The following is a 17,749-nucleotide window of genomic DNA, read 5'->3' as shown; positions in this document are numbered from 1 at the left end:
CATAGGTTATGGAACTGATGATGATGATGATTTGTGAGAGTATTGTATTTACTATGTGGTTTGTGATGATTTCTGAGATCATTATGAGTTTAATAACAATATTGTGGTTTGGCGGCACAGTGGCGCAGTGGTTAGTGCGGTCGCCTCACAGCGAAAAGGTCCTGGGTTCGAGCCCCAGGGTAGTTCAACCTTTGGGGTCATCCCGGGTCGTCCTGTGTGTGGAGTTTGCATGTTCTCCCCGTCTCTGACAAGCGTGGACGGGAGAGTCACGGAGCTTGAAAAGCCGCATACGGCTCTGAAGGCAGAGGACGCCAAACTACAAACCAAGCTGGACACTCTAGAAAACCTCTCCAGGAGGAACACCATTAAGGCGATTGGACTAGAGGAGAAAATGGAAGAAAACCACCCCTCTGCCTTCATGGAAAAGTTCCTGACCAAGGTTTTTGGGGAGGACAGCTTTACTCGACTTCCTGTGGAGGACCTGTCCTCACCGGACCCTGAGACCGCCGCTGCGTACAGGTCCTCCGCGGGCTATGGTGGTTCACATGCCTTATTTCCTGGCTAAGGAGCAGATCCTGCGGATGTCATGGGAGAGAGGACGGCTAGCTTATCGAGGAAACAAGACCACTTTCTACCCCGACCTCGGTGCTGATGTATTACACAGAGAGCTAGCTGCCTCCTCCCAGTGAAGAAATAACCCCGGGAGGAGGCAGGAGGGAAATACTCCTCCTGCGTCCAGCAGAACTGCGGCTCGTTTTCCATGGGACACGAGTCTGAAACCCTGGCGGAGGCGGCTGCTTTTGTTACGACCAGGATTCGGATGATGACGATGAAGAAGATTCTCCCCGAGGTGGAAGAAACATGCCGGGAAAGGCTTGAAGACGATGGTACGTGGTATCAAGCCTACCGGTGATGTTACTGCTAAGTAGGACCGGTTATCCGCCTCATATTCCCTTCATACTTTGTACTTCAAGGCATAAGATCAGAGTATCTGCTTTTATTTGACTTATGGTTGGTTATTGTTTGGCTGATGCCGTATGTCAGGATAGGGCGTCGTAAAAGTGCCAAAATGTAAGCTAAGAGTAAACAGCGACATAGGAAACGAGCATGGCGCAAAGCAACCACACTTGGTAGGTAGAAAGAGAACAAGACGTGTTTTAGGAATCCTCTGTTAAGCGAGGAGCGCTAAGGCGCACATGTTGTGAATTGGCGATGCACATTTTTTGCACACGTTTTCTGAGGTTTTGACGCACTCGGGCGGGGTAAGTGCAGGGGTGGGATAGAGAGGCGGTGGGGGCATCCTCTCGAGCTCTCGTTTTGGAGTTTTTTGCCTCTCTGTATTGTTTGTATCTCATTTCTTCCAACTTCCCCCTTTGTCATTTTATCGCTGTCAGTTACACTCGTTCTTTTTACTGCAACACTTTCCTTGTACTTAATAGTACTCTGTACCCTGGTATAATGCTCTGTACTTAATAGTATTCTGTACCCTGGTATAATGCTCTGTACTTAATAGTACTCTGTACCCTGGTATAATGCTCTGTACTTAATAGTACTCTGTACCCTGGTATAATGCTCTGTACTTAATAGTATTCTGTACCCTGGTATAATGCTCTGTACTTAATAGTACTCTGTACCCTGGTATAATGCTCTGTATTTTACAGTGCAACCTAGGACATCATGAGCATGGTTAGGAGTAGTGGTAGAAAGATCAGTTTTATTTCTTGGAATGTGAAATCTCTAAATCAGTCAGTGAAGAGGAATAACGTACAGGCACATCTGGATCAACTGGGGGCAGGAGTAGCCTTCCTTCAAGAGACACCCTTACGTAGGCAGATGTTTTAAGAATCCAGAGGAGCTGGGTAGGGAAAGTATTTCATTCCAAGTTTGAGTCTAAGGCCAGAGGCACAGCTATTCTTGTACACAAAAGTATTTCTTTTGAAAGTGACAAAATAATTGCAGATCCAAATGGCAGCTTTGTTGTTGTCACAGGACAGCTTTTCAATAAGCGGGTTGTCCTTGCCAGTGTTTATGCTCCCAACTATGATGACTGTGCTTGTATTAATTCCTTTTTTCTTCTCTTCCTGATATTAATAATCATCACCTAGTTATTGGGGGTGACTTCAACTGTGTCCCCTGCCCCAAACTCGATAGATCGTCATCCAAACTTGTGCCCCTAACTAAAATGGCTACAGCTAATAATAATTTCATTACACAATATGGAATGGTAGAGCTGTGGCGATTACATTTCCCTACAGGTCGGGCCTTCTTTTTTCCTGTTAGAATTGACTACTTTATTTTAGATGCAAAACTTCTGCCTTCTTCTAGTCCTCCCACCTATCATAGCATAGTGATTTCTGACCACAGCCCCCGTCCTTTGAATTAGACTTCCCTGATGTACCCGTCCCATACAAAACTCCTCTCCTTTCTGATGGTACTTCTGTGAAATACATCCAAACACAAATATTACTTTTTATGGAGACCAATGCATCTCCGGAAATATCCTGTAGCACCAGATGGGAGGTACTAAAAGCATACTTGCGTGGACAGATTATTGGCTATGCGTCAAATACCAAAAAAAAAGGTGGCCAAATTAAAAGGGCTCCCAGCTGAAATTTCGCAACTAGACAGCCAGTATGCCTCGACTCCTTCCCCAGAATCATATCAAAAGTGAATTCGTCTGCAGACAGAATTTGATTTGGCCTCTACCTCAACAGTGGAACAATTGCTGTTAAAATCTAAGCATACATTTTATGAATTCGGTGACAAAGCAGACAGGTTTCTTGCTCACCAAGCCCACCAAATATCCTAAATTAAGACCGCCATGGGCTCTGTGACCACAGACCACAAGGGGATTAATGATGCCTTTGCGGCATTCTATGCTGATTTATACTCATCTGAATATGACAATGATGTTTCTAAATCAGAGTCTTTTTTTGATAATTTAATCTTACCAACCCTTAATGATTCTCAGAAAGGTGATCTTGATAGCCCCTTGACATTGGAGGAGGTATCAGAAACCATCAAAAGTATGCAATCTGGTAAATCCCCATGACCAGATGGATTCCCAGTGGAATTTTTCAAGAAATACGCAAAGGAGTTATTTCCATTATTGTTGTCTATGTTTACTGAATCCTTTTTTAAATGGAACCTCCCTGAATCAGGCCTCTATTTGTCTGCTGCATAAAAAGGGCAAGGACCCTCTGCTGTGTGAATCATATAGGCCAGTTTCTCTTCTAAATGTGGATTATAAAGTCCTTGCTACAGCCTTTGCTAGGCGGCTCGAGAATGTTCTTCCTGATCTGGTACTGCCTGACCAAGCCGGCTTTATTAGAAACAGGCATTCCTACTTTAATATTCGTAGGCTGTTTGATATCATCTACACTAACACTCAGTCGAATATTCCTGAGCTTGTGATATCCTGAGACGCCGAGAAGGCTTTTGATCGGGTGGAGTGGGAACATTTATTTAGGACTATGAGAAATTTTGGATTTGGTAATGACTATATATCATGGGTTAAACTATTATACGCATCCCCCTTAGCTTTTGTCCATACGAATGACTTACATTCAAGATATTTCCCATTACATAGATCCACCAGACAGGGTTGCCCTATGAGTCCCCTGCTCTTCGCGCTCGCCATCGAACCACTTGCTGCGTCTTTGCGTCAGTGCCAGGCCTTAGAAGGGATAAACCAAGGAGATACCGCGCATAAGTTATCTCTTTATGCCGATGACCTCCTTTTCTATATTGCCAACCCATCATCTTCACTACCACATGCCCTGTCTATTTTGGAACAATTTGGAAGGTTCTCAGGTTACAAGTTGAACTTAGAAAAAAGTGAACTTTTCCTGTAAACTCAGTGGCCCTCAATATCCCAACTACAGCATTTCCATTCAAGAGAGTGACATCCCACTTTAAATATCTCAGGGTGGTGGTACCTCGCTCCTTTCACATGCTATTTAAATTAAATTTCACACCTCTGATCGATCGAGCAGTGCAAGCAGGACATACACTGCTGGCACGCCTTACCTCTATCACCAGCTGGCCGGATTAACCTAACTAAGATGAATATTATTCCTAGATTTCTCTGTTTGTTCCAAAGTATTCTGATTTTTATTCCTAAAAAACATTTTTTATCCCTGAACCAAATCCTCACTGGATTTATATGGGATAGCAAACCCCATGTATTCGTAAGTCATTTCTACAAAGGCCGAAAAGGTTAGGCGGTATGGCCATGCCTCACTTTCTTCACTATTACTGGGCTAGCAATATCAAAAACATAACGTGGGTCAGGGATGATGCAGAAGCTCCAGTCTGGGTAAAATTGGAATCTTTTAAATTGAAACTCCTGTCCTTAATCTCGGTCCCTTTACCACTAAGCGCTGGCTCCTTTGGAAATCCTGTAGTTAACCATACATTAAAGATCTGGGTACAGTTTCGCAACTGGGTTGCAGAATGCTTCACTTGGGGCTTCTATTTTTGCAAATCATCTTTTCACCCCCTCTGTGTCAGACCTGGCTTTTCGGGCCTGGCATGGGAATGCCATTAGAGTTGTTAAAGATTTATATATAAACAGAGTATTTGCATCGTTTGAACAATTGTCAGAAAAGTATGTCCTGCCACACTCCCATTTTTTTCGATACCTTCAGGTTAGGCACTTTGTACAAAAAAGCTATCACCCTTTCCCAGAGCAACCTCCAAGCACCCCCTTAGATGCTCTTTTCGGATCTAATACTAGTTTCAAAGGGGCCATCTCCTGGATATATGATGTAATTAACACTATTAACCCACAATCTCTAAACAACCTAAGGACAATTTGGGAACAAGACCCAGGCCTGTCTTTTGCAGAGGACCAGTATGGACTTCAGTTCTCGACATAGTACACTCCTCATTTCCTTGTGCTAGACACGGTCTTATACAATTCAAGATAGTTCACCGTCTTCATCTCACTAAGGAGAAACTGGCAAGGATATACCGAAACACTTATCCCACCTGTGATCGATGTAAGACTACCACTGCAAACTGGTGTCACATGTTTTGGTCATGTTCAAGCCTTGAGACTTTTTGGGAAAAGGTCTTTGAATCCCTTAGTGACATGTATAATATGACAATTGTACCTCAGCCCATTATTGCCCTGTTTGGATTGAGGCCAGAGGATGCAGTGTGGTCGACTGAAATGTGCAATGTGGTTGCCTTTACTGCTCTGTTAGCTCGACGTCTCATTTTCTTACCTACTATGATAACCTAACCCAGATAACAGACTGGGATACTTCATAACCTTATCATTTCTTGGTTGGTAGCAGAACTGTAGCAGTCTAATTAAGAATTAGTTTGCAAAGATAAAAATTAGTGTATTTTTTATTATTTTTCTCCCTTGTCTGTGTTTATGTGAATGAGGTATATATGTCATATATTTATTTGTACTTGATGTCATTTCGGAGGATGTTGGGGGGGCATGTTAGGGAGCAGGGGAGGGATGGGAATTATACTGAATTTATTTCATGTTGATTCTGTGCTTTGTAAAATGCAAAATCCATTAAATATAAGTTCAAAAACATGACAACAGCCAGCAGGGGGCAGTGTTCATATGCCTCATGGCAGAGGGCTTGGCGAGTAGTGGTTAACTGGCTAGCAGGTTTAATGACCAGCTTAGTTCAGGCTTTACAGGTCTGTGTCGGTGTGTGTTGGGGTCTTGATCTGAAATGAATTCAACATTTTAAATGTTCCTTTGTTAATGTTTATAATTTCCATTTGTGTTTTCCTGTCTCTCTCTCTCTCTCTCTCTAGTCTCATTGTTCCAGCTCTCCTCAGTGTAGCTCGACCTCTTCCATCTTCCAGGCTCAAGCTAAGTAAGACACCTCTCCTCTGTCTTGATGCATGCACAGTAATCCAGGTAGGAAGTCACAGAAAATGAAGTCAGTTCGTCTGGACACAATGTTTACTGACAGAAACGTTTCATCATCATCTAAGTGACGTCTTCAGTCTCAGCTGACTGCAGGTACCCCACCCTTATAAACAATGCAGTGGCATAACCACCCAAACCAACAACCAGTTTCATAAATGGTATGTGCCATTACGGCCTATTGTTAGTATGGTTAACTCAGTGACCTGTAACCTCTCTAAGTTTCTGGTATCTGTTCTTTAGCCATTGGTAGGAAGTAATGAACATCACATTCAAAACACTATGGATGGTGTGGATAAGGTGAGGGACATCATCATGGAGGAGGATGAAACAATGGTCTCTTATGATGCTACGTCTCTTCACGTGTCTTCCTGTTGATGAAGCAGTGGAGGTAGTCCATATGAGATTACAAAACGACCCCACCCTTAGCAATAGGCCCACCCTTAACACTGACCAAGTGTGTCTGCTCCTGGAGCTGTGTCTTCAGTCCACGTACTTCACATACAGGGGGCAGTACTATAGGCAGAGGCATGGGGGCGCTATGGGTTCCTCAGTCTCACCTGTAGTGGCCAACTTGTATATGGGGGAAGTGGAAAAGAGGCTCTGATGTCCTATCCAGGGACACCACCTAGCCACTGGTCCAGATTTGTGGACGACACCTGGGTTAAAATTAAATCTCAGGACGTAGCACATTTCACCGGCCACATTAAATCTGTGGACACCACATCAAGTTGACCAGGAGGATGTGGAACATGACAGGTTAGTCTTCTTACACTGTGAAACTGCAGTTGGTGATGGGGGACATTTGATTGTTGATGTTTACTGTAAACCAACACATACTGATCAGTACTTAAGGTTTGAAGGTTTGACTCTCATCCACTGGAGCACAAACTAGGAGTCATCAGGACGCTGGACCACTGAGCTGACAACATCCCCACCAACACAGCTACCGGGGAAGGGGAGAAATCCCACATTAAGCAGGCCCTGGTTAAGTGTGGTTATCCTGACTGGGTGTCTGTCAAAGCCAGGAAGACGCCCAAACAGGGCACCAGCCAATCCAAGATAGGAGAAAGAGAACAGCTGCCTAAGTATAAACAGTGGTGATTCTGTTTGTGGCGGGAGTGTCAGAAAAGCTGAGACTGTGGTGGACACTAGGGGCTATGCCTCTCACCCAGCAGGACTGTGAGCTGGGGGCGTGGTTTACGTTCTCGGGCTCTCTGGTGCAGGGTTGTTCCTGCTGCAGTTGGTTTTTGGAGTTGAGGAATAAACATCAAACTCGCCTTGGTCTCCTGTGTTTTTCGTCATCCTGCCACATTGGTGACCCCGAATTGAACATGTTTGGAGCAGAAGAAGAGTGTGAATCCACTTCGGCCACACCGCCCCAACTCTCACAGCCGGCCGTTCTCGCCACGGCTGTGAAGCTCCCAGAGTTCTGGCAGAGCGACCCGGCTTCGTGGTTCCAGCATGTCGAGGCGCTGTTTCACCTGTGTGGAATCTCCGCGGACAACTCCAGATACCATTTGGTCGTCGCTGCGCTGGACCAGCAGTCCACACGCCGGGCCATGCAGCTGTTGCGCCCCCCCCCCCCCGCAACACAGTAAATACGTCGCCCTCAAACATCTTCTGCTCCGGAGGTACAGCCTATCTGCCGCAGAGAGGGCAGATAGAATCCTTTCCCTATCCGGTTTGGGCGACGGGACGGCTGTGGATCTCATGGACAATATTCTGTTGCTGCTAGGCTCGGACGAAGGTGGATTCCTTTTCCCGCACGTTTTCCTGCGCCAGCTCCCATCTCCTGTGTGCGCGGCTTTGGCTAACTCCCCGTGTCTGGCCGCTGGTGACTGCCGAGGTTTGGCTGAGGAGGCCGATCGGGTTGTGCTGGCTACCAGACGGTTCTCTGTGCAGAGTGTGGCACCGGAGCCTCTGCAGCCAGCGTCGGAGGACGCGGACCCGGCAGTGCGGGAGTAGCCTCTGTTTCTTCCACCAGCGGTTCGGCGGCAAGGCGAGGCGCTGCGTCCCTCCGTGCATGTTTGAGGCGCCGGGAAACTCCAGGGCCAGCGCTCAGTAGCAGCTGTGGGCGCTGGCGGACGTAGTGTAAACTACTAATAAGACACGTTAGCCCCTAGCTAATGGGTCTGACCCTTTAGCCGAGCGGTTAGTGATGTCGCCTTGTGGTGCAGTACACCCCGTATCGAATCCCGCACCGGGCAAGAAAATAACTGGTTACATTGGTGGCAGCGGTGGGATCCGGAAGTGTGCAGATCCTCAGAAGTTTCTTCGGAGCGCGGGAATAACAAAGCGCGAGAGCGCGCTTCCGGGGAGGGTGACGACTGTAAACTACTAATAAGACACGTTAGCCCCTAGCTAACGGGTCTGACCCTTTAGCCGAGCGGTTAGTGATGTTGCCTTGTGGTGCAGTACACCCCGTATCGAATCCCGCACCGGGCGAAAAAATAACCGGTTACAGTAGTGAGCTGCTCTTCATTAAGGACACGATGTCAGGAAGACGGTTTCTGGTGGACTCAGGCTCGCAAAAGAGCCTACTCCCTCCTGCTAAGACAGACAGGTCGGCCGAAGGCGGCGGCCCACAGTTAAGTGCAGCTAACGGTTCGTCCATTGCGACGTTTGGCACAAGGTTGGTGACTGTTTGCTTCCACGGGAGCCATTTTGAGTGGGACTTTGTAGTGGCCGCCATTACTGTTCCTATTATCGGTGCGGATGTTCTGTGTGCTAATGGTCTGCTGGTTGATGTTGCAAACCGCCGTTTAATTGATGCTGTGTCTTTTCGCCACTTTTCCGTGCGAGACGGGGAGCCGGGCCGTTAACACACGCTAACTTTTTAGCATTAGGGGATGTTTTTCAGCGTTTGCTGGCGGATTCTCCATCGGTGACTCCACCTGCCTTTTCCACCGCGGTTATTAAACACGGGGTACAACATTTCATTCCCACTCTGGGACTGCCAGTTTTGGCGCGTGCGGTGCCTCGACGCGGTACAATGGGCTCCAGCTAAGGAGGAGTTCGCCATCATGGAGCGTCTGGGTATAGTGAGGCGTTCCAACAGCCCGTGGGCCTCGCCGCTTCACATGGTGCCCAAGGCGGATGGGTCGTGGCGGCCTTGCGGCGACTTTCGCCGCCTGAACAACGTCACCGCCAATGGCCGCTATCCCATCCCACACATACAGGACTTTTCCATACGCCTGGCAGGTACCACTATTTTCTCTAAGGTGGACCTGGTGCGTGGCTATCATCAGGTTCCCGTGCGCGCAGAGGACGTGCCCAAGACCGCAGTGATCAACCCGTTTGGGCTTTTTGAGTTCATGCGCATGCCTTTTGGCTTGAAGGGGGCAGCGCAAACCTTTCAGAGGCTGATGGACTCGGTGTTGCGTGACCTTGCTTTCATGTTCGTTTATCTCGACGACATATTAGTGGCCAGTCCATCAGCTGAAGAGCACCTGGCGCACCTGAAACAGGTTTTCCATCGTCTGGACAAACACGCCTGATAGTCAACCCGAGCAAGTGTCAGTTTGGACTGCCGGTGATTGACTTCTTGGGTCACCGCATTTCGCCGCAAGGCGCGGTCCCATTGCCTTCTAAGGTGCAAGCGGTGGCGGAATTTCCCCGCCCAGTCTCTGTTAAGGCATTACAGGAATTCTTAGGCATGGTGAATTTCTATAACCGTTTCCTCCCTCGCGCTGCCCACCTCCTTCAGCCACTTTACGAAGCCCTGCGGCTTAAGAAGGCTAACGACCCTGTCGACTGGACTCCCGCACGGGTCCAGGCCTTTGACGGAGCTAATTGCGCCCTGGCTAGTGCTGCCCTCCTCGCCCATCCTACACCCACGGCGTCCATAGCTTTAACAACCGATGCGTCTGACATAGCCGTGGGGGCTGTGGTTGAAAAGCGTGTGGCGAATGCGTGGCAGCCACTCGCATTTTTTAGCCGCAAACTGCGGGATAGCGAGCGCAAGTACAGCGTTTTTGACCGGGAGTTGCTGGCACTGCACCTTGCAACCCGGCATTTCCGCTTCCTGCTGGAGGGTCGCTCCTTCACGGCTTATGTGGATCATAAACCGCTTACTTTCGCCATGTCCAAGGTGACTGAGCCGTGGTCTACTCGTCAGCAGTGCCACCTGGCGTCCGTCTTTGAGTTCACAACGGACATTCAGCATGTGGCTGGGAAGTCCAACCCTGTTGCTGATTGTCTGCCGCATGTGCTTGTGTGTCCTGTGCACCTCGGTGTGGATTTCTCCGCTATGGCTGCCGACCAGCCCAGTGACCCGGACGTCCTTGCCCTTAGGTCAACGCGTACCGGTCTCAAGCTAGAGGACGCTGTGATGCAGGAAGGCAGTCCTGCCCTCCTCTGCGATGTCTCCACCGGCCGTCCCCGCCCCGTTGTTCCAGTGGCCTGGCGCCATCGAGTTTTCGAATCGATTCACTCCCTCTTGCACCCTGCAGTTCGGGTGTCGGTGAAGTTGGTCGGTTCCAAGTTCGTCTGGCCTGGCCTCCGCAAGGATGTCAAGGGGTGGGCGGCTGCATGTGTGGCATGCCAGCGCGCTAAGGTCCACCAGCACACTAAGTCACCCCTCGAACCGTTTCCGGTCCCGGCCAGACGTTTCGACCACGTGCATATGGACCTGGTGGGCCCTCTACCTTCTTCACAGGGTTTTACGCACCTGCTCACAATGGTAGATCGGACCACCAGGTGGCCAGAGGCTGTCCCTCTGTCCTCCACAACATCCTCGGACGTTGCATGCGCGTTTCTGTCCTCCTGGGTCGCCCGTTTCGGCACTCCGTCAGATATCACCTCAGACAGGGGCCCCCAGTTCGTGTCAGAGCTCTGGTCGGCACTTGCGCGATCCTTGGGTGTGCAGGTACACCGCACTACCGCGTATCACCCTCAGGCTAACGGGTTCTGTGAACGTTTTCACCGGTTGCTCAAGGCAGCGCTGTGCACTGCGCTCTCGGATGGTAACTGGGTCGAGCATTTACCTTGGGTTATGCTCGGGTTGCGTCCGGCTCCTAAGGAGGACCTCGACGCGTCACCCGCTGAGCTGGTGCTCGGTCAGCCGCTCCACGTCCCTGGGGAATTTTTGCCTGGGAGTTCCACTCCTCGATCCCGTCCGGCCGTTTATCCTTTTTTGTCCGACAGCACTCGGGTTCCAGGCCCCGTTCACCACTGTTTTCCGCGGTCGTTCGTGCCTGCGGAGCTCATGTCGGTTCGTTTTGTTTTTTTACGGCATGATGCTCACCGCTCGCCCCTCCAACCCCCATACGATGGCCCATTTCGGGTTCTTGAGACAGGTCCTAAGGGTTTTGTGCTGGATATGGGTGGGCGTAGGGAGCGTGTCACGCTTGATAGCTTAAACCGGTGCACAGGGTGGCAGGCGAAGTTGTGTTTCCGGCCCAGGTTCCCCGTCGGGGTCGTCCTCCTTCCAGGATCCCGGCAGTGTCTTCACGGGTTCAGCGTTCTGCTTCTCAGCCGGCTTTGGACTGTGTTTCACCTACTGTTTCGGCTGAGGGATGGTGCAGCCGTTATGGTAGGCTGCTTAAGCCTCCAGTGAGACACTAATTTTCTTTCCAGGAGCCCCTTCTGGGTGTTCGGGGGGGGGGGCTGTGTGGCGGACACTAGGGGCTATGCCTCTCACCCAGCAGGACTGTGAGCTGGGGGCGTGGTTTACGTGCCCAGGGTCTCTGGTGCAAGGTTGTTCCTGTTTCAGTTTGGTTTTGGAGCTGAGGAATAAAGTTCAAACTCGCCTTCGTCTCCTGTGTTTTTCCTCATCCTGCCACAAAGCGTGTATTTTCCAAACACCGTTCCTCGGTTGCTTTCAAACCCCAAAACACGCTGCACCAGAAGTTGGTCCAACCCAAGGATCAGGTCCCCCGGCACAAACAGAGCAATATAGTGTAGCTGTTAAGTACCAGGAGGATTGCCATGACATACACATTGGGGAAACTAAACAGACGCTGGCTAAGAGGATGGCACAACACAGGAGAGCTAACACGTCAGGCCAGGACTCCACAGTTTACACCATCTACACCATCTACAGGCCAGGACTACACAGTCTACACCATCTACAGGCCAGGACTACACAGTCTACACCCTCTACAGGCCAGGACTCCACAGTCTACACCCTCTACAGACCAGGACCACACAGTCTACACAATCTACAGGCCAGGACTCCACAGTCTACACCATCTACAGGCCAGGACTACACAGTCTACAGCAGGGGTGGCTAACCATGTGCCCTGGAGAGCTATGTGTAAACAGGGTTTCATTCCAGCCGGGCTCCACACTAGGTGATTTCATTGATTAGCAACCCTTCAACCAAAGAGGAAGAATGTATCAGTGAAATCACCTGGTGTGGAGTCGGGCTGGAATGGAAACCTGCATACACATGGCTCTCCATGGCACATGGTTAGCCACCACTGTACTACACCATCTACAGGCCAGTGACCACTCTTTCAGGGATGAGGATGTGCACTTCCTGGATAGGGAGGAACACTGGTTTGAACGGTGAAGAGGGAACGACCATCCCTGAACCGGGGGGGGGGGGGGCTAAGAGTACATCTGTCACCATCTTACAATGCTGTGATTGCAAACATTGCATTGCACATATGCTATGCACATGATATGCACATGGTATGTACATGGTATGCACATGGTATGTACATATGTACATGATATGCACGTTATGTACATATCATCTGCATATCATCTGCATACCATGTACATGCCATGTACATACGTGCATAGCATGTATATACCATGTACATATCACACGGTGTGCACATGGTATATACATGACATGTACATGATATACACATGGTATGTACATGGTATGTACATGGTATATATGTTATGGGTAATGTGAAAAAACGGTTAATGTGCAAACTACCCTGTTAATGTGCAGATTACCCAACGGGGCAGTTAATGTGCACATTACCCGCCAGAACGGGTTATCTGCACATTAACCGGGTAGTCTGCACACTACCCGCTATGGCGGTTAATGTGGATAGAACGAACCTGCAACTCATCTTTTTGGGATATGGTAATATTTAAATCAGCAATAGGACTTTAGCCTAATGACTCATGAAGTGAGGCCCGGTGAGGAATCACAAGTTGTGGTAAATGAAAGAACAGACGCTGGCGATATCATTCTGTCTTTAGATCAATGTTCCCCCACTTGTATGCAGATGTGCGTGCACGCGGTTGCTTTACTTGCACAGCAGTGAGTCTAGTCTACATGGACAATGTGTTTGCTCCCTCCCATATCCTGGGTTAGATGAGGACATGATGGATGAAATATGTAGGCTGCTAGTAGGATATTAGCCAGGCGAGGGAGGAGGGAGGGGATCGGGCACATTTTGGTCTTTTTTGGTGGTTGTGTAAAAGTGCATGTGAAAGGTGTCGCCTGTTCATTCATGTGTCTTGCCTGGTTGGCAGACAGGAAGTGCATGTGGACGTATGTTGTCGCTGCTTCTGCTCCTACATACTGGGCTTATAAACGGATTTGGTTCTGTTTTCATCATCTAGTCTCAGTATGTCCCCGCCAGTACCCCTCTTCCATAAAGTGTTATTTACCAGTCTGTCCACGGGGTGGTGGTCAAATGTGTAGGCTACTCCTTCATATCAGGGATCAGATAGAGAGCGAGGAGGAGGAGGAGGAGGAGGAGGAGGAGGCCTCATGTGTGTGTTCTTTGATGCTAATAGCCTCGTTATACAAGTGGGGGAACATTGATCTAAAGACAGAATGATATCGCCAACGTCTGTTCTTTCATTTACCACAACTTGTGGTTCCTCACATGGCCTCACTTCATGAGTCATTAGGCTGAAGGCCTGCTGCTGATTTACATATCAACATATCCCAAAAAGATGAGTTGCAGGTTCCTTCCATCCACATTAACCATCCAAGCGGGTGGTGTGCAGACTACCCGGTTAATGTGCAGATAACCCGTTCTGGCAGGTAGTCTGCACATTAACCGCCCCGTTGGGTAGTCTGCACAATTACTGGGTAGTTTGCACATTAACAGTTTTTTCACATTACCCGTAACATATACATGATATGTACATACCATGTACATCTGCACTGCAAAAGAATATGTCCAGATGAACGGATTCGCCTTTTCTTTGACACCTCTGCTCTCTTCTCTTCTATTACTGACTTCCCCCCATAGTTAACGTTTGTGTGTGTGTGTGTGTGTGTGTGTGTGTGTGTGTGTGTGTGTGTGTGTGTGTGTGTGTGTGTGTGTGTGTGTGTGTGTGTGTGTGTGTGTGTGTGTGTGTGTGTGTTGCAGGTTGGTAGTAGAGGATGCTACAGGTGAAGCTCATGTTTGGATGTCTACTCCCCTGGTTCGTCCTCTGTTACATTTGGCTGATTCTCAGTGGGAGGGGTTACAGAGAGCTCTGAGGGTCAGAGGTCATGTCCGTGTTTATTCACGGGGGCAGAGTCTGGTCAGCAATTTTTCCTATTACATCACTTCCTCTGAACATTGCTGATAGTTTGACCTCCTCAAGTTTCTGTGTGTGGGTTTATGTGTCCACTATGTATAGTTTATGTGTGTGTGTGTGTGTGTGTGTGTGTGTGTGTGTTTGTTAGGTGTCTGACTTGCCCTCGGAGGACCCTCTCCTTCAGTACCTGCTGTGTTTGTGTAACAGTAATTCTGTGTGTCGCGCCATCGCTCTCACCTGTCAGACACACACACGGCAGCAAACATCAGGTGGTGAGGACACACACACACACACACACACACACACATACACACACAGAGCTACACATGATTCACGTGTACGTTTACTACTATAAAGATGAAGGAAGCCTGCTGCTGTCAGAGGGATGATTAATAACATTCTGGTTTACAGAGTTGTGTTGTCATTGTGCTTGGTGATGCTTCACTCTTCTGGATGATGTCAGAGCTGAAGGCCTTAAATTTACCACAAGGAAGTGATGTCATCTGTGTGTGTGTGTGTGTGTGTGTGTGTTGAGAAGGAAGTGACATCATGAGTGTGTTTATGAAGCAGGAAGGACTCTTTTCCAGAAGTGTGTGTCACTGTTGATGAGTGGCAGTGGTCTGGCTTCTGCTGTGTGGACTTCTGCTCAGACAGATTCTGTTTTCTCTTCCAGAGGAACTTCGGAGGTTCAGCCGAGGAGAGACAGACTTTATGACACGCATGGTTCCTCCTCTACAGCTCATCTGTACTCATCTGGACACAGACTGAGAACATCTCATCCATTCCACTACTGTTTCACAGTGAAACAGTGTTACAGTGTCACACTGGTACAGTGTCACACTATTACACTGTTAGTGTCACACTGTTACACTGCAACACTGGTACGGTGTTACAGTGAAACAGCGTTACAGTGTCACACTGGTACAGTGTCACACTATTACACTGTCAGTGTCACGCTGTTACACCGTAACACTGGTACAGTGTCACACTGTTACACTGTAACACTGTCAGTGTTACAATCCACTGTCACTGAAAAGGGGTTCTGCTGTGTTTGGAAAATAAGTACCTGCTTGCTGAAGCCGAGTGCTGCTCATTAGTTTTAAACAGTGAGGACATGAATAAATACTTCTTTATGCTGAAGCTGTCATTTTGATTGGACTGTTCTTTTAAGACCACCTTAAGTCAGTCACTGCTCCCCTCCTATGAGGGCGCATCATCAGGAGGTGGGGTGGAAGTGGGAGGGGCCCTTAAATCAACTGGCAGAAAATGATCAATACTAGGGCGGAGTTTGGATTTACACACACACACACACACACACACACACACACACACACACACACACATTGACCAGTAAACACCCCTCTGACTGACAGCGGGACAGCCTGACTGAGAGAGATAGGAACAACAGGAGATGGAGGTTAGTTAAATGTAACGTTACACACAGTGTATGTGGCTTTTCATCAGAATATGTTTACTTCCTTGTTATAATATCTATGCGTGTGTGTTTAGCCCACTGTAAGACTAACCAAACAAAAAACATTTGACCTCTGAGCCCTGCAAACCCACCAATCACAAGACTCCGTGTAGAACCCAGGACCAATCTCAAGGTTCTGTGTAGCAATGTCACACTAACGTCACGTTAAAATCATGATGTCATGTAACACAGTATCCATGTACACCATGCTGATGTCATGTACATAACACACTAACCATGTACACCATGCTGATGTCATGTTACACAGTAACCATGTACACCCTGCTGATGTCATGTTACACAGTAACCATGTACACCATGCTGATGTCATGTACATAACACACTAACCATGTACACCCTGCTGATGTCATGTTACACAGTAACCATGTACACCCTGCTGATGTCATGTTACACAGTAACCATGTACACCCTGCTGATGTCATGTTACACAGTAACCATGTAAACCCTGCTGATGTCATGTTACACAGTAACCATGTAAACCCTGCTGATGTCATGTTACACAGTAACCATGTAAACCCTGCTGATGTCATGTAACACAGTAACCGTGTACACCATGCTGATGTCATGTACATAACACACTAACCATGTACACCATGCTGATGTCATGTTACACAGTAACCATGTACACCCTGCTGATGTCATGTTACACACTAACCATGTACACCCTGCTGATGTCATGTAACACACTAACCATGTAAACCCTGCTGATGTCATGTTACACAGTAACCATGTACACCCTGCTGATGTCATGTTACACACTAACCATGTACACCATGCTGATGTCATGTAACACACTAACCGTGTACACCATGCTGATGTCATGTAACACACTAACCATGTAAACCCTGCTGATGTCATGTTACACACTAACCATGTACACCATGCTGATGTCATGTAACACACTAACCATGTACACCATGCTGATGTCATGTAACACACTAACCATGTACACCATGCTGATGTCATGTAACACACTAACCATGTACACCATGCTGATGTCATGTAACACACTAACCATGTAAACCCTGCTGATGTCATGTTACACACTAACCATGTACACCATGCTGATGTCATGTAACACACTAACCATGTACACCATGCTGATGTCATGTAACACACTAACCATGTACACCATGCTGATGTCATGTAACACACTAACCGTGTACACCATGCTGATGTCATGTAACACAGTAACCGTGTACACCCTGCTGATGTCATGTAACACAGTAACCGTGTACACCCTGCTGATGTCATGTAACACAGTAACCGTGTACACCATGTTGATGTCATGTAACATACTAACCATGTAAACCCTGCTGATGTCATGTAACACACTAACCGTGTACACCCTGCTGATGTCATGTAACACAGTAACCGTGTACACCCTGCTGATGTCATGTTACACAGTAACCGTGTACACCCTGTTGATGTCATGTTACACACTAACCATGTACACCATGCTGATGTCATGTAACACACTAACCATGTACACCATGCTGATGTCATGTAACACACTAACCATGTAAACCCTGCTGATGTCATGTTACACACTAACCATGTACACCATGCTGATGTCATGTAACACACTAACCATGTACACCATGCTGATGTCATGTAACACACTAACCATGTACACCATGCTGATGTCATGTAACACACTAACCATGTACACCATGCTGATGTCATGTAACACACTAACCATGTAAACCCTGCTGATGTCATGTTACACACTAACCATGTACACCATGCTGATGTCATGTAACACACTAACCATGTACACCATGCTGATGTCATGTAACACACTAACCATGTACACCATGCTGATGTCATGTAACACACTAACCGTGTACACCATGCTGATGTCATGTAACACAGTAACCGTGTACACCCTGCTGATGTCATGT

The 17,749-nt window shown here is 48.0% G+C and overlaps 1 protein-coding gene across 2 annotated transcripts in view; it reads left to right on the top strand.

Annotated features, from left to right (window-relative positions):
- ctc1 (CTS telomere maintenance complex component 1) overlaps nt 1–15,484 on the top strand; it is a 146,919-nt gene extending 131,435 nt beyond the window's left edge. Inside the window, exons 22-25 of one of the 2 annotated variants that reach the window (XM_056300419.1) lie at nt 5,788–5,849; nt 14,197–14,353; nt 14,499–14,619; nt 15,024–15,484. In XM_056300419.1, coding sequence (XP_056156394.1) covers nt 5,788–5,849; nt 14,197–14,353; nt 14,499–14,619; nt 15,024–15,118 — 435 coding nt within the window. In that variant the 3' untranslated portion in view covers nt 15,119–15,484. Of the gene's footprint in view, nt 1–5,787; nt 5,850–14,196; nt 14,354–14,498; nt 14,623–15,023 lie in introns of both variants that reach the window. The other variant, XM_056300418.1, reaches the window with a different exon arrangement.
- The last annotated feature ends 2,265 nt before the right edge of the window (nt 15,485–17,749 follow it).

This window comes from Lampris incognitus, chromosome 20 (genome assembly GCF_029633865.1).
Source record: "Lampris incognitus isolate fLamInc1 chromosome 20, fLamInc1.hap2, whole genome shotgun sequence".
Classification (NCBI taxonomy): domain Eukaryota; kingdom Metazoa; phylum Chordata; class Actinopteri; order Lampriformes; family Lampridae; genus Lampris; species Lampris incognitus.
This window is presented reverse-complemented; position numbering and strand designations above follow the sequence as displayed.